Raw genomic sequence first — 26476 nt, forward strand, 5'->3', positions numbered from 1 at the left:
GTCAATAACCGTTCGGTCTGGTTACACTCTTGTCAAACGCAGGGCGCAGGCGAACGACAAAAGTAAAGTAGAGTCACTCGGAGCCAGCCATAAGTGCAGAAAATATACAAAAGAATTCGAATTCAGATTGAAAATTCGTGAGAATCCACATTATACTATTAAAAGTGTACCCGATTAAAACGTGGACGAAATATTAAACAATACGAATTGTTTAATAACAGTGTTTTATAAGTTTTCGCAAACGCAAGAAATTAACTATAGAACAAAATGAGTGCTGGTGGCATGGGAGAGAAAAGAAAATTGTCGTAAGTAGAGAAATTGGAAGTAACAGCCATTGGCTGCGACCGTGGCCGCGGCAGCAAGTTAAGAACAATGTGTTGGGGAAAAAAGTGATTCTTTTCATAAATAAGAATATGACGTTTGTGGGCGGCGACGGCAAAGCAGCTGCAATTTTTTTTAAGGTTTGAATAACTTTAAAAGAGAATTGAAAATAAATACATATGTTTCGAAGTAGCAGCTGCATACCGCAGTTACAGCGGCGTCAACATAAAAGAAATGGAGAAAAGAGAGCAGAGCGCCGCTGTAGCGAACTTTCTTGGCATCGGCGTTGACGCCGACTTTAATTGATTTTCCATACGAATGTGCCGTACTATGTTAGCAGTAGTTGATTGCTGGCAAACTGGCGCTGGGCTGACTGGGTTGTTAAATGGGTGGTCGGGTGGGTGGGCTAACAGTTTGGTTGTTGATGATGGTGCAGATGTGTGTTGCAAATTACAGAAAAAAGAGGAAAACAAAGTGTATAAGGAAATTCTGAAGGATGCTTTTCTAAATATGAATTACAACAAAAAGCAGGAAGTCATGTGAAGTTTTGTTTGTTTTAGGTAAAGAATATGGTTGGAAATTAAACCCAAAAATTGATAGTTAAAAAGAAAGCAGAGCAATGAAAATAGAATGTGAGGCATGACATGAGTGCTAACTGCAGTAACAATGGGCAACCTTGGTGTTAATGGAAATCGTAACAAATTGAGTCAATTGTAGTGGGGAAAAATGGCATGTTGTGGTCTTCTCACAAGTCTCTTGAAAAAGCGTAGGTATTTGCGCACATAATTGCAGTTATCATTTTCGCTAATGTCGACAAATTTGCACAAAAACTAACTTAATACCGAAATATATTATATGCAGTTTTAGGTTGTTTACTATATATTTTAGGTAACAATTGCGTTTAACTTAAATCCGAAGTTTTGAAGGCATATTGCAAACCAGTTGTTTAAATTTGAAAATGACTTTGGTGTCTTGTTTCTTATCTATTTTATTTCTAATCGTTTTGCAGTGGTTTAGTCATTTCTCAACTATTTGTTTTATTACTTGTTGTTGCTAATAATCGTGTCTACATTATCGCTGTTACATGTACGTTTGTGTAAAAAGTAAAACTAAAATACACGTATTCACGAAAAGATTAACGTCTAAACAATTATTGTACTGTTTCGCCTTATCGCTTTTACAGTGTGCGCATCAAATTGCCAATAGAGTGTGGTAAATAACGTCAAAAACATGCAACAAAATTGTGTTTCTAGCAAAATGCTATATATCGGTGCTATATCGCTATAAAGGTTCTAAACATGCGCAAATATGAATATATACATAGGTACACACTTATGTGTACTGTATGTATGTACATTATAATTTTGTAATGATTTTATTCATCCATGAACGAATATACACATAAACAATCGTGCAAATATATGTGCTCTTTATCTCAGGGGTTTTGTCCACAGCCTTGAACAGTACTTTGGTACTCAAAATCCGCACAGCCTTACGACCTTTGATAAAGTGCGATTAGCTTAACGAAAGCATGGAAGAATGAGCTTAGATACATTTAGTTTTTTGATACTTGTAGCTGAATTCAAGTGCACATTGGCTTGCCCTAGTTATTGCATATCATAAAAGTTGTTGACGCAGGTTTAGTATTGTATTTCCACCTGTTGGGTGTTAACTGATTGCAATAAGTTTTTAATGTGATTCAAGCTTTAAAATATAAGTGGCAAATACTGTAACCATTTTTAGATGCTTTGTGTTTCACACGCACCGTTTCGTAGCAGAAGTAAATATGAAATACAGCACCACGTTATGTTCCAAAAATTATTTAGTACACACACATACATACATATGTATATGTATGCATATATTATATGTATACCAAAATCCACATATCGTGCATTAGCAACGCGGCATCCTCTGCAACCATCGACTGCGCTCGTTTCAGTGTCAATGCTACGCACCAAGGTCGTGGACTGGAGGATTAGAGTACGGTAAAAAGGGCGGTACCAGTCATCAATGCCGTCACCAAGGGCTACGCATAGCAAGCGTGTCACTCGAGGGGAAAAACAATTTGTAATTGGCGCTGCTGCTGTCGCCGCGTTTGCTGCTACTGCAGACGCTATTGCAGCTCTTCCGCTGCCGCAATCCTTGAATACAACCGCGAGCAGCGCTAAGCGTCCAATGTGCGCAATGCAATAATTTTCTATGGCGTATATGCACATAATTTTAATATATTTAATAGTAATGCACGCTGTTGTGAAATCCCTTCCCAGCTCAACGATAAGCAAATTTGCTTTGTACGATATTGTTTTCTTTCTATTTAAGTTTTCTTTTTATTTATATGTAAACACGTTTCAAAACATTGTAAATATATACATATATAAATGTACATATGTTTGCGCTGCCGTGAGTCATCGGGGAACTTCACTAAAGTCTATTTGGCAACATACAGATATTTGTGTGTTACATACATAATGTCATAAAAGTTTATGCATTATAGTAAAAGTTAGTGTAAAAAGTATAATTTGTTAGCAATTATATAAAATGCTATAGTAGTTCAATTTGAATAATCTCTACAGAAAATGTAGCATGCCCTTGGACAATAATCCAAGCCAAATTTTGTGAAAATATCTTGTCAAATAAAAAAATTGTACGACTTTATGGCAAACTAAGTATACCCTGTTTGGCGTATGACAGTTTGACATAAATTAACGATAATAAATACTAATAATGTAAATGATATAACTACGTACTTTCTATTTTTGTTCTTCTAGTTCAATATTTTGCTTCAAGCTGCATTGCAATGCATCAATGTAACCAAATAGTCAAAACTAGTATTATTATAAAAAAAAAAACAAAATGCTCCGTTTTTTTGTGATCATCAAATAGCGCTGTGCATAAAGATAACGTACGCAAGCTTCGAACTATTCTGTGTAAATGTGGTACATAGTAAATATGTATCTTGCGTTTGTATGGTTGCTTTGTGCTGTTTGACGTTATAATTAGCCAATATATCAAATATTTAGCACTGATAAGCGTTGCTAATTAGGCATTAAATTAAAAGGAATTGCACGTTATCGGAACGATAACCTAAGAGTAGTTGCTTAAAAGAAATGTATTTATTTATATAAACGACGTTTCCCTATAAAATAGTTGCACAAGATTATTTATAAATCCGTAACAAATGCATTTGTTGGCGTTTTTCTACACTTTTTAGCTTCTCTGTGGCTATTGCGGTTAGCAAAAGCCGGTCTACCCCTTTACTAGCGTCTCTATATATGTATATTAATATATCAATCATAGCTGATGCTCAACCGCTGCTTACAACTTTCCGTGTGATTCTGTTTTTCTGCCATTCTGCAATGCTTTATTTTACACTTTGTTTACATTGTATTGTATTTTGATCTATGTTTATATATAAATGTATAGATACATACAAAGATGCATACAATTGTATATACCTTTGTAGCTATGCTCGATATGTTTGGGACAGTATGGCCTAACAAAGCCAACGTTATGCTGAAAGTCAAGTGCATGTCGAATTGTAGGCCTTAGTTCGTGGTTTGTAAGTGTATGTGTGTAAGGCTTCGTGTATGCAAATATTTGTTTTAATTGATTTTATAAATAGACTGTAACGTTGGCAAGTTATTGCCATGCAGTGGCTAGGGCGTTTTATAGCTTTCAATAAAAAATTTCATAAAATCGTTAATTTAAATTGCGGGGATTTTCGTTTCAAAGCTATAAGATTCTGCTTGAAATTTACATACAGAATATATGTTTCTAAAATTTTTTCAAACAATAATTTTCTTTTAAGTTGATAGTTTAAATGCAAAAATTATTTCAATTTATTTTCCATTTTTCAGTACATCGGGCGATTCTCTATATCAAATATTGGGACTTCCTAAAACAGCTACGGCTGATGACATTAAGAAGACTTACAGAAAATTAGCACTTAAATACCATCCAGATAAAAATCCAAATAATACCGATGCCGCCGAGAAAGTAAGTTTTGTGCATGATTTGTAGTTTAAACTTAATATTTAATTTTTAGGTAATTTTCTAGAGTTAGATTTCGAAAATTTCAAAAACAACGTAAAATTCTTTATTTTTATTTTTATAGATATAAGTATATTTTTATTTAGCTAAATATTGAAAGTATTGCGTAGTATCTTTAAAAAATTATAACTATTACACACCAGCAATTTTTTTTAGCTGAATTGGTTATTTTATTGTATATTACCAGTTTACTGCTAAACACTCGTTGTTTCAGTTCACTATAAATAATGTTTATTGCGCTGAATTGATAGCACTTAGCTTTTTATTGCGCTGAATAAAAGTTGAATGCCTCCAATAACATTACTGTTAATGATTTGTAAAACAAAAATACAAATTTCTTTGAATTATGCTCTTTTTTGTTGATATTGTATACAAATGATGAGCTGAATTACTTTTAAAGCGCTGAATTGCTGCTAAAAATTTATAAATCAATTTCAAATAGTATTTAGTAAAGTTAAAAGTGGAAATGTAATATTATTATCCCGGCTGAATTGCAATTTATGAAAATAAATGTAAATTTTTTGGTATTGTCTTAAAAGCAGTAACTGTTTTACATTAACTGTCAAATTGTTTTATGTATAAAATGGCAATAAGCATGTTGCTAGTTGCTGAATTTATTTAGCAATGCATCTCAAAGTATTAAAAATAAAAAAACGAGTTGAAAACACTAACTTAAGCTGCGCTGAATAAACGTCAAGTTAATAATTTTGCTTGCATAAATTTATGTTGGGTCTTTTTAAGTTCTTATACGTTTTTTTTTGGCATAGCTAATCAAATTGCATGCGCTGAATACCAATTTTGTGCGCTGAATAAGAGTCAATTATCTAATTTCGGTTGACACTAAATATTGATTTATTAAAAACCACTTTTAATTTATTTGAAACTAATACAATTAGTTGCTGCATGATAACATACATAAACATGCATGCCCATTGAAATTTGAAGTTTGTAAATAGCGCTGAATGGCGTTTTTTGCTTGCATAAACTTATGTTGAATCTGAATAAGTTCTTATACGTTACTTTTAAATATAGTTAATCAAATAGCATTGCGCTGAATACAGGTGAAGTGTCAAATATCAATTCATACTAAATAGTAAATCACAATTCAGAACAAAATATTGCGGTGGTAATTAATATGAGTGAAACAAAATGTATATGAAAGATTAATTTCGCATAGTATCAATATTTAATATTGGCTTCAGCTGATAACTACACTATTCATTTACATGCACTTGCGAAATAAATTTCTCTAAGCTAGATTTAAATTATGAGGCAATTGAAATTCGTGCGCTGATTAATAGTTGTTTATATATGGTATGTGGTAAACAAAGCTACATAGTATATGCAATTAAAAAAAATAATTTTTTTACTCAGAAACCTTTTTCTATATTTTTTTTGTATTGCATAAATATTAATTTCACTTTTCTACGTTTTCTTCGCAGTTCAAGGAAGTGAATCGCGCTCATTCTATATTGAGCGATCAGACGAAACGTAATATTTACGATAATTATGGTTCATTGGGTCTCTACATTGCCGAACAATTCGGTGAGGAGAATGTGAACGCTTACTTTGTGGTGACATCGCCGGCGGTGAAGGTGCGACATAATAAAACAAAGAGGATATTTCTTAAAAAGAAAATAAAAATAATATAAAATAAGTACTTGCAGTGCTCAAAAATGTTAATTATATACTTTTTCCGTGTTAAACATTTTTTTTTTATATGTTTTAAACTACTAAAATATTAAACTTAACTAAAATATTTTTTTAATAACAATTTTTTTCTATTTTTTTTCTTTATTTATTTTAAATTTTTTTAATATTTTTTGAAATTTTTTAAATATTTTTTTTAAATTATATTTTTTATAATTTTATATTTTTTGAGTTAAAACCATGTTTTTGTTGTAAAATTTTTTTATTTGTTTTTTTTTTTATTTATATTTTTATATATATTTTTTTATTTGTTTTTTTTTATTTTATTTCTCTTTTTATTATTTTAAATTTTTTTTCTTTTTAACAAAATGTCATGACACTTGCGTTAAAAATATTATTTTGCACTGCAAGTAATTTCATATTTATTCTTAAATATTCAAAAAATAAATATATTTCTTATATTTTTACTTAACCAAATACTCTCTCTTGCAGGCGCTTGTTATTTGCTGCACTATTTTGACAGGCTGTTGCTGTTGCTGCTGCTGTTGTTGTTGCTGCAACTTCTGTTGTGGCAAATTCAAGCCACCAGCGAACGAGTCGCACGATCAGTATGCACATTTGAATGTAAGTACCGAAAACTAAATGTAGTCTGTAAAATTGTATATTTTTTATGTTAGTGCTTCCTTTTCGCATTCCTCACACTTATACTTTGCTCTAATACGGCTGGTGTTTTGTGAAAAAGTGTGTTAGCAATTTAAGGAATTTTAAGACAAAAACTAAATTTATGTGTACACCAAAATAAAAAAAATGACTGCAAGTGAAAAAAGTGTTAGTAATTACTGCAGACACAAAGCTTATTCTCTCACTCGCTCGCAATGCAGAACTCTCCCATTTTTGGCGTGTGAGCCGCTAACACACAAGTCGCTCATAAAACCAACATTTGCACGTTTTGTTCTTGTACTGGCAAAAAACATATCGCATCTGCATGCCACGTGCATATACTAACCTCAATTTTTATTAGCTATTTCATATACATTTCATTCCTCTACTGTGTATTTTTTGTGATATCAAATGTGCCAAGAGACTTTGGCCACACAGCACAATTGCAGCTTAACAGGCATTATTTTCAGCTGCTTAATATAAATTACTGTCTGTCCCCAAAACTCCATCTCTTCACTGCTTTTGCTGATACCAATTGTTGATAGTTTCGCCGCAACTATGTTCACACCTAAACGTTTGATGATTTTTGTGGTGCTTCTGCGCTCTTCACTTCCAACTTTCATGCCATTGAATTGTAATTACTGTTATTTCCGTTTTATTTCATATTTCAAAAAGTGAATAAAATTATTTTATAAAATTTTCATCATTTGCTGATTTTGTTTTGAAGATTACTCTATGATTTTGCATGCACTTTTATAAAAAAAAACTTATGTAGTTGTGTAGCTGCTTCGCAAGCAATTAATTTTTATACTAAACTACACTTGAACTCGCGTGTTTGTACGCCTAATATCCCCCCACACTAGAAGCGTTGTGCTCTAAAGGCCTTAAAATGCGGCTGCTGGAGGTAAGTACACACAGGATCCCTGTTATTATTATCATTTTTAATTATTTTTAAATTTTCACTCAGTAGTGTAAATATATATAGAAATATTTTGCGTTCACTGTAGGTTTTTCAGCGCATTCTGGGTGCTGTCGCTACCTTTTGAAGGTAATCACAAAATTTTGCGATTATTTGAAAGGAAATTTCTGAGTTTAAGCTAGAATTTTTCGTTGGTTGCATTTCTGTTCTCATTAAAAGGTTTCGAAATAAATTAAAAATATGTATAAAACTGAAAAAATTTCCATAATTTGAGTTTAATTTAGTAGGTGTTTATAAGCGTTCATCATTCGTATTTTTTTCTCGTATATATTTGCGGCATTCGAGTGTTTCGAACTTGATATTCTTCAATTTCCATCCAAAATAGCGTTATATACGTTGCAATGGAGCCGTGGCTGCTTTATGGCGCCTAAAACTATATTATGCTTTTTTATTGAAAGCACATTTTAAAACGAAAATTTCTCGAAATATTTTGGGAGAAATATTACAAATCTAATTTGAACTAAAATCTTCTTATACAACGCAGAACATTTTCGAAGTTAATAAAATATGGCTATGGATAATTCCATATACTTTTGTGCTATGTAATAGTTAAAAAATATAATTTTGCACCAAATAGTAATAGGCTGTATGTATGCCAGATTTTAGGCACAAATAACATTGTTTAATTTTCGAAATTATAATATTAAGGAAACAATTAGCTCAGGTTAGCCTTAAGTATCAACATAATATGCTTAAATTTACACTTAACTAGTTTAATTATAGTTTGCTATACAATTTCCGAAATTCGCACATTTAATTTTTATATCGAAATTCTTGCATTATAAGTTTCGAAATTCGAACATATAATTTTAATTTTGAAATTCCTAATAGTTTATTTTTTAAACGGTTTCGTTTCAGTAAGTTGCTAAAATTTAATTCGAAATATTTTTTTTCGTAAATATTCAGATTCAGATTTGCTAATTAAAAATGAAAATTCTACAAAAAAGTTTTCGAACATTAATTTAAAAACTGAAATTAAATTGGTTTTCGTTGATTATCTGACTTAAATGAGGCTTTTAAGCTTTTTTTTCGAAGGTACATTTTTCGAACATAACTGCTTTACTGCAAAATTTGAATTCATCGATTTTTAAATTAAATATAACGCGATTTTTAAATTCTTATACAAATTATGTTTTAATAACTTGTTTTCCAAAATTCGAAAAATTGTATATTTTTTGTAAGATTTGTGGATTTTAATAAATTTATTTTATTGTTATTTATTTTTTTTAGATTTTTTGTTTTTATTTATTGATTTTATAAATTGTTTTTTATTTTTAATTGTTTATTTTTTTGTTCATTTTAACTTTTAAATACCGGAGTTATATTTGTTTTTAAATTTCGATATTAGAATTAAAGAAAATTATTATTAGTAGTTTATTGTATTCCAAATCCTTTTTTTTATTAAATTTAGCATAATTATTGTCAAATATCACGCACGTTTTACAAAATATTAAACCACTTGTTCTAAGCCACATAAATATAAATTTAAAAAAATGTTCCAAAAAATAATACATAAAAAATTTATTCTGTTTATGAAGCTTGTTTTTTTAATAATAATTCATTACTTCAAAAACAAAAAAATATTTTATAAAATAATACATACAAATTATGTTTTTAAGTTTTTTTTATTTCTGCTTAAATTTTTTAGAATTAAATTCCATTATCTCAAAAATCTGACAAAAACTTCCATAAAATATTAAATACATAAAAATTATATTTTTTAATACAATACATACATACATACATATATACATATACATATGTATGTATACCTTTTTTTATTTTAAAGTTTTTCTAATATAAAAAAATACCTACAAATTAAACAAAAAATCCATGAAATATTACATAAAAAATATATTTTTTAATTTCCCTTTAATTTTATTTTTTTTAATATTTAATACCGTTGCCATAAAATTTTTTTTAAAAATATCATATTTATAAAAATTACATATCTAATATAATTTGCACTACAACAATTTCTACACTTTCGAAAATGTGAGAACTCACAGCACTTTACGAAAATCATCAACTCACTTTTAGGTTGCGTTACTATCTTCGCACATTTGAAATCCAAAAGACCCCGAAAAAGTAAAAATATGCAAATAAAAAGCATTGCATTGGCGCTTGCTTTTTCTTGCACTCAACAAAAGCAAAAACAACCTCATTTAACCACTTCAAGTATTGCTCAAATTTGCAAACCAAAAATTGTCTCCTGTCAAAATTTGCTCATCAACACCGCTTTTCACTTTTAATAACAATTTTCACTTTGCCATCGTTCCGAGCATTTACTTTTTTTTCTTATGTTTAATTTTTTTTAAATTAAATATTTTTCACTTTGTAAATGACCTGCTTCAATCTGAGCTTTACTTTCCTGCTCGGTTTCGATTCGCTGTATTTGTTGCTGATTTCTTAATTTCTACCTTCTAACGCTTGACAACCCTACATCACTATTTCACTGCCACAAAACCTAACCTATACACCCACTTACCGCTCATTCACCACTCCTGGTCACTCACTGCTACTACTTTTCATCAAATTACTTTGTTTTCTCTATGAACTGGTGGTCACTTATTATATTAATATGGTTTTTATTTATTGTATAATTATTATTAGTATTATTGTATTATTATTATTCGTTTACCCTCGTTCGTTTATTTTATTGTTTTTTTTTTGGCTCATACTCAACTTACTCGTAAAAAATACGTTCGATTTGATTTGAAAACTCATGTTGTAGCGTGGCGAAGGGGATAGAGAGCCTAGTGATAATTCAACAAATAGGATACAGTCTACAGCGCATAATGTAAGTAACTCAAATTTAAAAAAAAATGCATAATAAATTTTGTAAAAAATTTTGTAGTTATTTGTTTCTCAATCCTCTAATTGCCTAAACTAAATATTTTTATTCTCTATTTTTTGTTGTCTGTTTGGCTGCGCATTAGCTTTTGCCAAATTTTTAATTTTCGCCTTTTTGCTTTTAATTTAATATTTTTTTTTTTTACTGTTAGCTTTGTTTGATGTGGGGCTGCATTTGTATGGTGTATTCATAACTGTTTCTCTCTTCATTAGACACTTATACAATACTAACTATATACACATGTAGCAGTATTTATTACACATTATTTATTGTCGTGACGCTGTTATCATTAACTATCTGTTTTACCTTGTTACAAACTAATATTACTTTTTTTAAATATCTATGGCATTACACTAACAAAATTTTGTTCGAAATAATGGGTCGTAAAATAGACAGACCTCAATGATTCCATGATGGTTTTATTGCTCATGCAATAAATTCTGACTTGCGTATTAAAAAGTCTTAGAAGTATTTTTTTTTTTAGAAAATACTCAGAAAAAAGTTAGTTAATTTGGTTATTTTTTTAAAAATATTACCAACTGTTTTATAGAATTTTCAGACCAAATTAGCTTGGAAAAATCATTTTTTTTTTCAGTTAACTTAGGTTAAAAAAATTTTAAAACTAAAGTTAAGTTAGCAGATGTATTTTTTCCAAAAAGTTAGGATAGAAAATTCTTAATAAATTTTACTAACGGTCCTTTATGAAATTTTCAGCAACAATTGGGTTAGAGAATGAGTTTTTTTTTTTAAAGTTTGGTTAGAATGTTCTTAAAATATTTTGCGAACGATTTTTTTAATAGAAATTTTAAACAAAGTTGGGTTGCGAAAAGTAATTATGTCAAAAAAGTTAGATTGAGACATTTTTAAAAATATTTATCATTTCAAAAAGTTAGGTTAAAAAATTCTTTAAAATTTTTTTAACGGTTCCTTATAAAAATCTCATAAAGTTATGTGAAAAGATAAATTATTTCAAAGAAATTTGGTTTGAAAACTCTTAATAAATTTTACTAACGGTCCTTTATAAAAATGTCAGCAAAAGTTAGGTTAGAAAATTCTTTAAACATTTTTCAGCTGTTATTAAAATTTTATTAATTTTTTAATTTTAGTAAAACTTAGTTTAGAAGATGAATTTTTTCAAAAAATTTTAGTTAGAAAATTCTTAAATTATTTTGCCAACAATTTTTTTATGGATATTTCAAACAAATTTTGATTACGAAAAGTATTTTCTTCAAAAAAGTTAGGTGAAGACATTTTTGAAAATATTTTATTAACTGTTTCATAAAGCTTAAATGATAAAAAGTTAACAAACTTTTCAAATATTTTTATAAGGTTTATCACTGAAATGTAAGACACAGTTATGTAGGTTAGAAATTCAATATATTACATTAACTAAAAAAAATTTTTGTTGCAACAGTAACAGATTTCTTTCCATAAATTTTGAAACAGCAAGCTCAAATTTAGCGAAATTTACTTTTGTGGCGTCAAACTAGCGTTGAGAACAAATTTTTGCCAAATGATTTACCATTAATTACAAACACATTCAACCACACATAAACAGTTATGTATCAGCTGCTTGTTTTGCTTGAAACATTTTACTTTCTTTAAATACTGTCTATTCTTTTCTGGTTTCCTTTATTTATTTGTCTCCTCATTTCTCAATTTTATTGCTCGTTTAGTTTTTGTCATTCTGTTTTAAATATCTCAATTTATATTTTGGTGTAAACTAAATTTATGTTTTATACTTTGTTTTTTTTTTTGATTACACTTAGCCAAATCAGCAACCGTAATGGATCCAAAAATGCGGGATTTCAATTATAAAAATATTGTATTTGTGCCAAGAAAATTATGAATAAAATATAAATTCCATTATGAATAAAAAATATATACTTAAGTATATTTAATTGAGCAAAACAAAATTAATTATCGGCAATTTGATTTTATATCAAGCATATTATAAAGGTGAGATGCGGCTTTAGGTATTTGTAGTAATCATATTAATGTTAAAAATCAGATTATAATTTTTATATATAATAAATTTTAGCAAATTACATATATCATGTTTGGCAATTAAAAGTCAACAAAGATTTTTAGTAGTGTTAAGAGATTATTTTGATATTCTCTATAGTTCTAAATTCACACATAAAAGATAACCAAACGAAATCCATTATACTGTTTGCAGTTTTTTCTTTGCTTTGCTAATTGTTTATTAAAAACTTGTGAAGAGGTTTTTGCATTATGTTTTTTTTTTTATTAAATTCTTACGTTAATTTTTTAATTTTTTAAATTTTTGCATTTATCTATTTTTCAGTTTTTGTATTAATTTTTCTTTAACAATCATTACAAATAAATATAAATGTAAATCAGCATTTCTTCGTTAGCATTACGAAATGAAAGCTTTTTACTTTTATTTAAATATTTTTGTCAATTATTTTTTATTAATATTTTTAAGTTCTGTAGTTCTTAAGTTCTATTATTTTTTAAATGTCTATATTTTGAAATTAAGTTTTCTAAATTAGATTTATTATTCTTTAATTCAATTTTGTTTGTAGTGTTAACACATTATCAAACTTCTAATAATAAATTATAAAACGAATTGAAAACATTTGGTTTAAATTTTTTGCTTTTTTTAATTTTTTTTTAGTTCTTTTTTTAATTTTTTTTTTACTTTTTATATTTTGTTTTTACTGGTTATATTTTTTTTTACTTTTTTGTGGTTTTGTATTTTTATATACTCTTTTTTCCTTTTTTATTCTTCTTTATTTTTTTAAATTTTTGTTTTAGTTTTTTATATTAGTTTACTGTTTTATTTCTGTTTTTTTAATTTTTTATCTTTTTAAACCTTTTTTTTTCGAAGTAAAAATATTTTTCAGTATTATAAACTTGATTGTTTGTGATAGAAAATAATAAAGTGTTCGTAAATAAGTTTTATATTAATTATCAGGCTAAAAACAGCGCTACATTTCATCAATAAATCTAAAAAAACACTTGGGAGATATTAATGCATGTTTCTTACTATAAAGTTCTCTTTTTGTAGTATCTTTGGTCCCAAATAACTTTTAGGTAAATATATTTTGAGAAGTCTACCAACATTTAATATGCTTACGTATGGACGCAAAATGCGAAGTGTGTTCAGAAAATACCGGAATATGTAGTATATGGGATAAGGCACACGTTTTGAGCGCCTAAAAATATGCTACATTTCTCAATATTGTTATGGCAGTTAAAGAGCTTAGTGATATTAATCGTTAAATTCTAAACTACATTATAAATGATATTAAGAAAAATATTTTTTGATGAATCTACCTATGTATAATACGCACGTATATAACGCCTAAAAGTATGCTACATTTTTAAACATTGCATATGCAATTAAAGAGCTTGTTGATATTAACGTCTATTTTCTTGATAATGTCCGCGTACACCCTTGAACAAATGAATAACATACTTGTTCTATATATAGATATATTCGAATATTCGATATTGAAATGAATTGAGTTTTCGTATTTATACTTCTATTCTTGTTTTGGTATTGATTTACATATTTCGATGACTAAAGAATTAGAAGTGGTTATATCTGTTTTCTTCGTTTTCGAATAGAAAAAAGGGCGCCACAAATTTTTTTCGATTTCGAATTGTTAAAAATTTAATGTAAAAAAAAGCTGCCACAAATTTTTTTTTCTCAATTTCGAAAATTTTTAACTATCGTGGCGTACCTCTAAATGTTCTAAATTTGAAATAAAAAATAAGCCGCGTGCGAAAATATTTTTTTTTTTTTCGAAAAATATATTCGAATTAAGTAACAGGGCGTACCTCTAAATGTTAGATATCTGTAAATTTTTGGTGATAAACTATATTGAAATTATTTATTAATTATTTTTAAAAATTAAAATATTAATATTTCTCCCTAAATTTTTAATATTTTTTCGTAATAAAAATAAAATACAAATTTCTTTTGGTTATTTTTGAAAATTCAAACTTTAATTTTTTTCTTTCAATTTTGAGAGATTGGAATGTGTCTGATTTGTTGTTGAGCTCTTTTCAATATTTTCTGTCTGTATACATACCTACATAAATGCATAGATACATACATACATATCATATATACTAACTTAAAATCTTTCGCAGTCTTTCAGCTACATTGGTTCTCTATTCATAATTAATATTTAATTCTAATATTAATTTCCAACATTCTTCATTACCCCCTTTCCACACTATAAATAATAATAACTGTATCTTATATTTGTTAGTAGCATATAGCTAACCAACTACGTTTTCTTCTTTCCTTTTCGTACATTCGCAGGAGGACGCTGATTTGGATGATGTAAATTTGGGCGGCGGTTCCAATAATCAACAATCCGGCCTGGGCGGTGCTGGTGGCCAACAGCAGCCGGTGTTCGCGATGCCACCGCCACCACAAGCCGCCGGCGCCACTGGCGTGAATCCATTCACGGGCGCACCGGTTGCCGCTGCAACAGAGAATACATCGCTCAACGCTACAGAACAGCCGACATATACGCCAGGTATATAAGACAAATAAAAACCAAAACTATTTTAGAGTTTAAACTACTAAAAAGAGATATATAAAATATAACAAACAACAACAAAAAAAAAAACTATAATGAAGATTTAAAACGAAAGAAATGTGCAGAAAACATATACATAAATAAATATATATAAATAACAATGATGCTGCTACTTCGAACTTGTTGAAGATGTTGCTAATTTATAACGTTAATATGGTAAATAATTACGTTAACTACAAGGCTACAAACTTGCATACATATATTTGCGAACAATTAATATTAATGTAATTTGTTTGTTGGCGATAGAGAGGAGTACGCGGGAAAGCAAAGCAGAAAAAGCGTAACACGCCTGCGCAGAATAGAAGGAAATCAGTCAGTATGCAAAAAAAAATATGCAAAAGCAACAACAAATATTAAAATGTGTAATTAATTGCTCCGCCGTTTCCTTTTTGCTCCTTTTGTAACAGCTCACTCACTCCCACACACACACACTAATATGCATAACAACAAATTATATTACTAACTGTACTTATTTATACACACATATTTAAATGCAAATAGGTAAATACATATGTACTTAATTACCTTCCTATTGTATGTACATGAGTAGGTATATAATATTCTATGGCTGCATTAAAAAAAAAAGAAAAAAATTGTATTCATATTTGTTGTAGTTTAAGATTATTAAATAAATTTAAAATAAATTAAATTCCATTTAAAAAAAACAACAACAACAATTAATGGTGTGAAGATTTTGGGTTTTGTTTTTGCATAAAATTCATGTTCATCTGCAAAGGGCACATAAACTACAAGCCTTAAGGACCAACGAACTAAAACTATTTCAACTTAGCTAACAAGAAATGCAACTAATACATACATATACGTACACACACATTTATATATAACTGTTTCATAGTTACGCTTGAAAATACTTAAATTTAGCTTGTTCATTGTTTGTGCGTGTGTTATATTGGTAAATTTGTACCGTTTCGAAAGTTATTATTAATATTCTAACTGTACTCTAGTCTAGTATAACTGGAAATTTCATGAAATTTCGCATACTCATGTCTAGCCTAATATTTTTGCAGCTCAAGTATAATTATAATTATTTAAATATTTTTAAAATAAAGCAAAATTTCTTTCAACACTTTTTTTGAGATGTGGACCTAACCTAAAAATAATAATTATGTGCAAAATATATAAAAAAGTTTAATTTCGAGTCAAAATTTGTTAATTATTATTAATAAATAATCAAAAAAATGATCGCTCTATCGTTTAAAATTGATAATCATATTATTCGAAAATTTTTAAATTCAAAACAAACTATGGATCTTTAAAATTTAAATTTATAATATTCGTAAATTTTAAATATTCAAATAAATTGGTATGAACCTTTAAATTGAAATTCATAATATCCGAAAGTTTTTTAAGTTCAAATAAACTGTATGGACTTTTAATCGAAAACATCATAATTTTCGAAAAATTTTAAAATTCAAATCTTTAGTGGAGATGTCTATCAAATCACCGAATACTACAAAAGAGAAGAGATCAAATAAATTTTTAATCTTTTAAATATTTATCAAAGCACCCTATTAAAGGTTGTAGCAAATTTATTTTTTTTACCATTTAATGATTATTATTTAAAATACAACATTAAATAAGAATTTATCATACATAGATGTAACCAACAAAATTTTTTTTTAGTAATACACCACACATGTAACATTACTTGTCAAGTTTTTGCGTTGCCGTGGAACGCTAAATATTTAGATTTTATTCATGACATTTTTTTGTAATAAATCATCGGTTCTTGCGAAATGTATATGTAATATAAAATCAATTTTATTTCACGTGTAAGCTATTTGAAAATGCTGCGTATACAAAATTTTCAAAAAAATCATAAATTTATAACATTTTTAATAAAGTACATATGTGCGCATTTTATACTAATAGTGTCGTTTTATCATTGGTTATTCATTTCTTATTAAAGGAACATTTTGGCAGAACGGCTTGCAATAGCACTTTTATCCGAAATTTAACAAAACATGTTAGGTGTGCGCGAAATGAATTTCGAAAACTTGGGAAATACAGTTTTAGCAAAATTACGGAGTTTCTTTTATTCCTATGTCAATATTGATGCTGACTATCGTAATATTTTAATGTTTCGAAATTTTCGAAGTTTCAAAATTTTTGAATTTTGCTCTCGAAAAATCATCTAAACACAAAAATGTGGAAATTAAGCTCTAAAATATACTCAATTCCACAATTATCGAAATTCGAAATGGAAATTTTCTGTTTATTTACAAAAAGAAGGTGAATCCGAAGATTATGCGGGTAGTAAGCGATAATTTTTAGATATAAGTGAGCATTTTTTAGCGTGAATTTCGGTGAATAATATGTATGCAAAGTTGAAAGTTAATTGAAAAATTATGCCAAAACACAATTATCGATTGTTTTCGAAATTGGATAACACTTTATGTAAACAAGTTGATTAATCTTCCGTAATTATAGACGTTATTGATTTGGTTTAGTAGTGATCATAAGTAATATTTTCGAAAGTTATATTATATTTTTGATACTTAATTTTGAAAAAAATTAAAATTTCGAAAAAAACAATAAGTGTGAAATATAGCATACTCACTTGTTTAGGGAAAAATTAAAAGTATAAATTTTTTTATTAACATAAAATTTTTTTGAGTAAAAATATTTATACTTTTGTAATAAAAAAATTAATTTTCCTTCTTGAAATTAAAATATTAATTTTTTGAATTGAAATATTAATTTTTCAACTTTCAAAGTTATAAAAAATCTTTGGTTTTAAATAATTTTAATTATGTATCATCTCATTCATATTCGAATATGCAACAAAATTGAATTTCGGTAAAATATCCTAACTCAACTTAGCACTTGTGTGTCTTATGGAAGTTATACACACTCGTTTGTATACCCATATGTATATGTATATATATATGCATACGTATCTTATTTTTGATGTATATTAGTCTATATACATTTCAATACAGAGATAATACTATTATACAAATTATTAATTATTATACAAAATTGAAATTTCTAAAATCTGCTAAATCGGGGTGTCTACTCTACATATTTCTTTTGCCGCTTAATTATTTCAAAACATATTTATGTAATTCATCTAATTTATATTTTTCTTTTAGATATGGTACACCAAAAATATTAGACGCATTCAGCAACAAAAACAAAACAATCAGTTATCAGAAATAATTTGCGCAAATCAAGCTTCATAACAGCTGACGTCCATCAACTTTACACATTTATTTAAAAACACATTTTTTTGCCAAATGCATATAAATACCGCAAAGCTAAAAGAACACACAAAATTATTTCTTCTTATTAATAAAGCACATTGTGCACTTCATTTTACATATAAACGTACATATGTGTAAATTACCTTAAATTGTATTGTGATTTTCGAACTACATAATTTTCCTTTTATTTTGCTATTTTATTTAATTATATTTTTAAAATATGGAAAACCATTCATTTATACAAAACCAAATATTTAGTGGACATATTTAAGCAAACATTGAGGCAATTAAGTGATTAGGTTACAAAAATGCCTAGAAGCATGCGTAAATGGCGTTCGAAAATGTAAAAATTGCGTAAAAAGATTTTTCGAACACAGAATTATTTGATTGCATTGTAGTTACCGCATATTTACAACTATTTTTCCATTATATCTATTAGTTGTAGTGCAGCTTTGTTTAATTATTTCAAATCAATTGCGAAAATAGTTGTAGACACACAGTTATACTTGTACCCACACATATGTATATTAAATTATTGTAATTTAATTTGAAAATTTTTTGAAGCAGTAGTTAAATAACATTTTTCGAAAATTTGAACATAAATTTTTCGAAATGCGAATTCTGAAATTTTCGAACTAAAATTGTTAAATTTTATTTTTGTATTCTTGTGCTTTTTTCGTTTTAAAACATTAAAATATTGCCATATTTGCATAATATTTTCTTAGTTTAATAATATTAATAAATTTAATATATTAATATTTTCGAAATTTGAATTCTGAAATTTTCGAACCAAAAATTTTGTTTTTAATTTTTATATTCTTCTGCTTTTTTCGTTTTCAAAAATTTGCAGACAAATTTTTGCTTACCTTTCAATACAGCATCGACATTCATATAAAATAATTATGTAATAATACAATTATTAATTCTACACATTCTTAAATATATGATCAGTAAAAGACAATGCGTTGTGTGCTGCTTCTTTCATTAAATATATACATACATTTTTATATTTATATATACTATATGTATACATTTATATTTTTTTCTATAGGTACGTAATAAGTAACATTTTCTGTGTCACTTTTTCGCAAATTCGCTTTACGTAGTTGAAAAAATGAGTTTTAAAAAATTATTATATGCAAAGTATTAAAATTTAATTTAATTAAAAAATATTGATTAGTAGACCATTTTTAAAATTGATTTATAAAATTTAAAATATTGTAGAAAAAAGCCATATATAAGCTTTTAAAGTGACTTTAAAAATTATTTAACATTTTTCTCAAACCAAAAAACAAAATAATAATAATTATCAAAAATAAAGTAAAATAAAAAATAAATACATAAAAAATACAGTAATTTTAATTTTTAAGTGGAATAGAAAGCTGAACATTTTTTAAGTGTATACAAATTTCAAAATAAAAAATTTAGTATCTAAAAATATTTTCTATTAAAAAAATTTATTTAACACAAACATATATTTTAAATGATTTTGCTTAAATCAAAATATTATTCTATACGTTTTTTTATATTCATTTAATATGTGTTTTCTCGCATTCTACTATAAATTCGATTTTTTTATTATATGTAAATTTACTTTTCCACACATATTTTTTCATACAATTAACAAAATAAAAAAAATAGCACTTACATTTTTAATTTTTCAAGTATAAAATTTTCAGAGAAATACACTATAGAAATTTTGAGACAACATTAACAGTCAAGCGTTAAAAAAAACAAATGCAAAATAATAACAAAAAAACATTTTTTACTATATTAAATTTTTTTTATATAATTTTTATGTTAAATGTTTTATGATTCCATTATATAAAATTTTTTTATGAATAAATAAAAAAGTTATTTTATTTTTAACGGTATTTTTTAGTATCTTGAAAAATTTATTTGCATTCAATAATAAAATTTTGAAATATTTAAAATTTTTGAAAGAAATTCATTTAAAAAATTTAAAAAAATCGACACTTGATCAATTCAATGCATACAAATCAAATTTCCTTGCTATAAACTAGCATAATTGTATTGTATATAAAAGTAATTGAATATGTATACAAAAACAAAAACTACAAAAATTAAAAATATATTTAAAAAATTGCAAGCAGTAGTTTATAATACAGCAACTTTAATATGAAATAAAATTAACTACTTTAGAAAATAAAATTAAGAAAAAAAAAATATTAAAAAAACAACAACAATATTTTATGTTTAGTAACTACAATGAATGCTGACGTTAATGTTATATAAACCAAAATACGATGAAATCCATTAAATGATATTCCAATGAACTACATACACAAATACATACAAACATATACTTATATACATACATACATATTTTATGATAATATTTACTTAAAGTAATATCTAATATAATAAAACAGTGCTATACTATGTAAATGACATACCCACACACATATTTGAAGTTAATTTGATTCAATACAATAAAATTCATAAGATAATAAAAAAAAATTAAAATTTGATAAAAAAAATGTATCATCCATATGGCAACATTTTGTAGTTTTTGCAAGGAAAATGAGAAAAATATGCAAAAAATAGTTTGCATTACACCGTTATGTTGTTAGTGTAGAGCTTTTGGGCATTTGAAACGATTCTACAGTTTTACACTAAAAGAAAAACTTTGTACAAACGGTTGTAAGGAACTAAGAACCGATCTCAAGAAAATTTTCGCTAACCAAAATGGAATACAATTGAGGAAAGTGAGTTGAAAAACTTGCAGTTAGCAACTAAACTTTTTAAAATTTCGTTTTTAACCCTAGATCAAACTGTAAAAACGCTAATAATGAAATCGTGCATGTAAGTACACTAGCATACTATAATAACGGTTAACTGTTATTACACGAACTAATTTGTAAAAAAAAAAACCAAAACTACAGTTGATTTCCAGAATAGTATTAAAATAGTTCTCAAAAAATATTAAAAATAAAAAGATTTATCCAATTCCTTAACAGTACGAAGGGTGTAAACACATTCAAGCAAACACAATATTTTATATTTTAAATAGATAGCCTAAAAAATATAGAAATATTAGACCTTGAGTGAACCTTGTGCAATATATTCATGTATACTAGCATATAAAAATTACTATAATTTTTTGAACCATCTTGAAAAACGTTTTTCAGCCAACAAAATTTCAAAAAGAAAAAAAACCACAAATAATATTAATTGCGTAGCGCACGTCCAATGGGTTCAGAAAATTGTACCTAACTATAGTACAGTCTAAGGAAAAAATTTTGAACAGTATCTACTTTAATTGCTGAACAGACTAAAATTTATTAATATGTATGATTGATATATAAACAAGCCTGGCATTTTATTTTGTTTTTTAAAAATTTGTATATTTTTTAAATTTTGATCCGTTTTAGTTTTAAAAATTTTTATATTATTTTGAACTCAAAACAAGGATTTATGACTTAAATTATTTTTATTTGATATATTACTATTTTTTTTGATTTTTTATATTATTATTAATTTTCCTTTTTTTTAAATTTTTTTATAATTGAATATAAAAAAAAACTAAAAAAATTTTTTTTTTAATATTTAATTGTTTCAATTTCTTTTTTCATTTTTTTAAATTTAATAATTAATAATTTAATTTTTTTAGTTTTTAAACTTTGATTTTTTAATTTTTAATTCTATTTTTGTTCCAAAACTTTGGTTATTAGGCCTACCAAAAAATTAAAAATAATTCGTTTGTTATTGTAGTATTTATTATTGCATAAAAGACCTGGTCTTTTTTGTAAAGTTTTTAAATGTTAAATTTTTGTATGTTTTAGTTTTTTTGTTATATTTTTTCAATTTATTTTTAGTTTTCTAGTATTTTGTTTTTTTTATGATTGCTTAAAGAAAAAAATTAGCGTGTTTTAAATTTTATTATTTATTATTATTATTGATCGAATGCTGTTAATTCAATTAATTTTTTTTAAGTAATTTTTTATAGACTTTATTTATGTTAAATTGTATTATAAAATATTTCAACCAATATAATATTATTTTTAATATAAATTTAATTTGATTACTTTATTGATAATTTACAATATGTATTCATTACTTTACTCATTATTCTTAATTTATCTGTACAACCATTTACCAACCGAATCGAGCATTCTAAAACTAAATTTAATAAAAAATTGTTAGCAGTTACCAAGTAACAATAACAAAGACAGAACAACAACCACACAAATGTTCCATATTTGAAAAATAAAATTTATTCTCCCTCAATAGTTATTTCAAAGCGCAAAAACACATAACTAGCTAAAAAAATTAAAAAAAAATATATATAAATAAAATTACACCTCATCAATTATCAAGTAAAACTTTACTACAATTATGAGTAATTTAAAAAAATAATTCATTACATTTTAGTATATAAATGTATTTTTATTGTTCTCCAACGTAAAGAAATTGTAAAATATCCAAATTCACTTTAATTATAGTTAACGGTGAAGTAATGATTACAAGTAGCTACTTATAAATAGCATTATAAAAAGTAAAAATAAAAAAACTAATAAATGTAAAGGATTTTTGGGAACAATTTATTGCATATTTATTAAAAAATCAATATTAAATAAATTTATTATGTTCCCCTTTTCGAAAATGATCCCCATACGCTGTATATGTATATAGTATGAAAGGCATATAAATACATAAATACATATGTAGATTTAAAAAAACTATGTATATGTATTATTTATGAGAAAAAAATTAAAATAAATTCAACTATATATACAGAGTAATTGCAGAAATATTTACTACACTAAAAAATATTTTAAAGAATTAATGAGAGTTTTTAAGTATTTAAAAGTACGTCAAAAGACGTTTAGAATAACGTGATGAATGAAACGGCTCAATACAGTAAAGTAATTACCAAGCTGCATTTTTCGAGAGAGCATTAATCGTTTCACGACCCTTCTATCAATGGATTACCGTTATCGGAGGGAAGTTATCACTGATTGTCAGCGAAGATCACGGTGTGGCTTCAGAAACAATTTAATCCAATAATACTCATCAATCCAGAGTAGTTATGTCATCATCTCTGGATAAAACCGGACATAATATATATAAGTAACAGGGCTCGTACTTATATTACGAGCATATTGTAAGCAAAAACCGGTCGGGTCAACGAGTCTTATGATATTAAGCACACATAAACAATTCGTTTTCTGGACTTGAGGGCGTCTTAATCTGCAAAAAAATGTCTGCAGAACCACAAGAACAACAACCGATACCTTATAAAATCAGTACTGTACCCCATTAAAGTTCTAATAAAGAGTGTCACATCTCAAGTCTGCTTATCCGGATGTCAGCAAATAAGGTCCAATTACGTTGAAAAAGTGATTGAAAAGAGATATCAAAAGCATTCAGATGAATCCCGAAGTTCGGGTTCGGGCTACAGAAAACGTCGTGGTTTTTTCTATCGAAGCTTGATTCTTATGAAAATATCCGGAAGTCCCTTCAAGGTGTTAAAGAGAATAAACACCACTGAAGGGAGCGAAATTTCGAATACCGCTCGTTTCCAAAATCAAACCTTCGTAAATATTTCTGAGACAAAAAAGTTGCGCTTAAAAAATTTATCTAACAGAGATCTATAAAATCTAAGCATTTTATATGTTTCTGCATACGTATCTGCTTTGGTCAAACTGTACTTTACCTCTTACCCTCCGACTCGGGATAGTTTTCCAAGTTCTCACCCAACTTAAGTACCGCACTTCATCCTCCTCCAACCCACCTTTGACATTTCAAATATTAATTAAATTAACTAAACGTTTCCAACAAATCGAGTTCAATGAATTATGTGGGAAATGATTTCTCAGCATTCGAGTTTCTGTGATGGTGCACACTTTTTTGTTTCATCAGCGCGCGCCTCCTGTTTTAATTGCTCAGCTTGAGTGAAGGTATCTGTCAGAACGAATGTCACAAATCATATGCATCGTTAGTGCGCATTGCAACAACAAGCCGCCCCTAGCTGCGGACTTTAACGGATTTCTTTCACCAGCTTCGACAACTCAGCAACACTTAGCGCCGAACTTATGAGTTGAGCGCAACATGTGGCGTTGGTGGTTGCAGTGGCAAGGTAAGCAACTGTTGCAGCTTGTCAGCGGTGACAAATAAACGGCAGAAATATGCTTGTTTTTGAAACACTCTATTGGAAATCACAAACAAAATTTAATTCTTTTCGACTTCGAGTAGCTTTTCGAAAGTATAGCACGCTCTGGATTTCGAATACACGTTTCCACGTTTTGGAAAGCGTGTTCTTGAAGAGCGCTTAGTATCAACGTGGTTTAGCATGTGGCGCGTTCGGTGTAGATCGACAGCAACAGTGGCGGATCATTGACACTTTCAGCGGTGAGTAGGTATATACATATGTATGTAGGTGTATCTTGAAAGCAATTTTCTGTGAAAGTCTGTTTTGAGTTTGTGGGTTTCCTATTATTTTTTTTTTTTTGTTATATACTTTTGTCATTGATCTTGAGCGGCGATCGCGAGCGACTTGTAGCGAGATGAGATTGGTGGATTTATGTATGCGCCACACACGTGATATATCGCTGGTTGAGGCGCAGATGTGCATGTTACAACAGCATGTTGCACGTTGTATATGTAGTGTATGCGCGCTTCATTGATCACTTTTCCTTTTGAGCTGCAGATGGACAGACTTTTTGTCTTTACTGTAGTGTGTAAGTATGTATGAACGCTCGTGCTTCCCGGTGTCTTATTTGCGCGCGCATGTCACCCATTATTCACCATTGTTGTTTTTGACTTTACCTCTAAGGTTAATGAACTCGCGCATGCATGTTTGCGCCTGCGTGTCTTTGTCATTATTACATTATCCTGTTCCTGTTGTTGTTCATGTGATTAATTTTATTTAATCCTGTCCGTTGTTTTGCTTTCTCCGCTTCCTTTAATTTTTGAGCTCGGCATACAGTGGTTGTCGCTGCTGGTGTTTGGATTAAGGTGAATGGACGCTGGTAAATACGTATAAGGCTGTCTCTTAAATCATAGCTGTTGTCACGTGATTAAATGAAACGGAACCCACACATGCAAAAAAGTATGTCGCTAAGTGTTTCAAAAAGGTAAATGACCTATGGGTAAGCAATGATAGCTAGGCAGAAGAAGTATTGTTAAGGTTGTCCACTTAAAGCTTGACTACATTGAATACCGACGAAATATAGAACATTCTAGAAGTTTTAAGGTATCTTTGGTAACATAAAAAAGCTCTAGAAACTTGTAGAATTCAACCTTTAAAAAAATTTGAGGTTAGAATTGAATTGTTTCACCTGAGAGCCGTTGTTAGATTGGAATTTGTGTCACCATTATAATCGAATTGTAAGGTTTTTTTTGTCTCCTTAGATCGGTTAACACAACAGGTGCTTGGGGTTATGGTTGAATTTTAGTCATTATTCTAGTCGAGTGATCAGTATTTATGATGTTTTCCTTATTTGGATCAAGACAAATAAAAATGGATGATTTTAAATACAATAATAATGATTTTGCATCCAAACTTGAACGGAATATGATTCAAATCGAAGGTTTTAGGTAAGTATAGCTTCAGGTCTTATAAAGTGTTAGCACAGTTTTTCACGTCCGCCTAATTTCAAGTAGCATAACACTGTAGAAGTGCTTCAAGTTTTAAGTATTCCGTCAATGAAGGTCAGTTGCTTGCGACTATTTTCCCGACTACTTTCCCTAAAAACTGAGAAGATCCATAGAACTACAAAATTTAGACTCTTATTGCTCTAAATTTGCAGACATTTTCTCATTAACAAATTTCTGCAAGCAACAATCTTGCTTCGTAATATTCTCCAATTTTCGTTGGCACATTCCAAAGTCCGCTAATTTCATTATACACGCGACAAAGCGCATTCCTTGCCACGTCCGTCGTCGTCCAGCTAGACGAAAATGTCTGTCCGACGTCTGGCCTGTGCCTTTTGACTATTTTTGGCATTTGGTATTTGGCAAAGTGTTTAATGTACGCACTAGATGGAGGCATAAAAATAACAAAATGGGGAAGCAAACAATAACAACAACAACTAAAACGCCCCAGCTAGCTAGCGTTGTTGAGGACGAAGCTAAACGGGAAGAAGAAGAAGAAGTTTGCGTGTTTAGACGCTGACGCAGCGCC

At 27.9% G+C, this 26476-nt stretch overlaps 1 protein-coding gene across 3 annotated transcripts; it reads left to right on the forward strand.

Annotated features, from left to right (window-relative positions):
* Positions 1–29: 29 nt before the first annotated feature.
* Positions 30–20841, forward strand: Csp (Cysteine string protein). 3 transcript variants are annotated; one of them, XM_014233017.3, is made up of 7 exons: positions 31–305; positions 4182–4320; positions 5817–5969; positions 6517–6648; positions 10398–10463; positions 14818–15037; positions 18217–20841. In XM_014233017.3, exons 1-7 carry the CDS (start codon positions 268–270, stop codon positions 18237–18239), a joined length of 771 nt encoding a protein of 256 aa, XP_014088492.1. In that variant the 5' UTR covers positions 31–267; the 3' UTR covers positions 18240–20841. The 3 variants fall into 3 exon arrangements, with proteins under 3 accessions (XP_036214420.1, XP_014088492.1, XP_014088493.1); XM_014233018.3 differs by lacking the exon at positions 10398–10463; XM_036358527.2 differs by lacking the exons at positions 10398–10463; positions 18217–20841 and having other exon boundaries at positions 30–305; positions 14818–15133.
* The last annotated feature ends 5635 nt before the right edge of the window (positions 20842–26476 follow it).

This window comes from Bactrocera oleae, chromosome 6, assembly GCF_042242935.1.
Source record: "Bactrocera oleae isolate idBacOlea1 chromosome 6, idBacOlea1, whole genome shotgun sequence".
Lineage (NCBI taxonomy): Eukaryota > Metazoa > Arthropoda > Insecta > Diptera > Tephritidae > Bactrocera > Bactrocera oleae.

Excerpts from the sequence above, each read along its gene's own strand:
- Csp (XM_014233017.3), top strand. The coding sequence starts at position 268 with ATGAGTGCTGGTGGCATGGGAGAGAAAAGAAAATTGTC. Across the intron at positions 306-4,181 it reads GGAGAGAAAAGAAAATTGTC|TACATCGGGCGATTCTCTAT; the intron begins GTAAGTAGAGAA and ends TCCATTTTTCAG. Across the intron at positions 5,970-6,516 it reads TGACATCGCCGGCGGTGAAG|GCGCTTGTTATTTGCTGCAC; the intron begins GTGCGACATAAT and ends TCTCTCTTGCAG.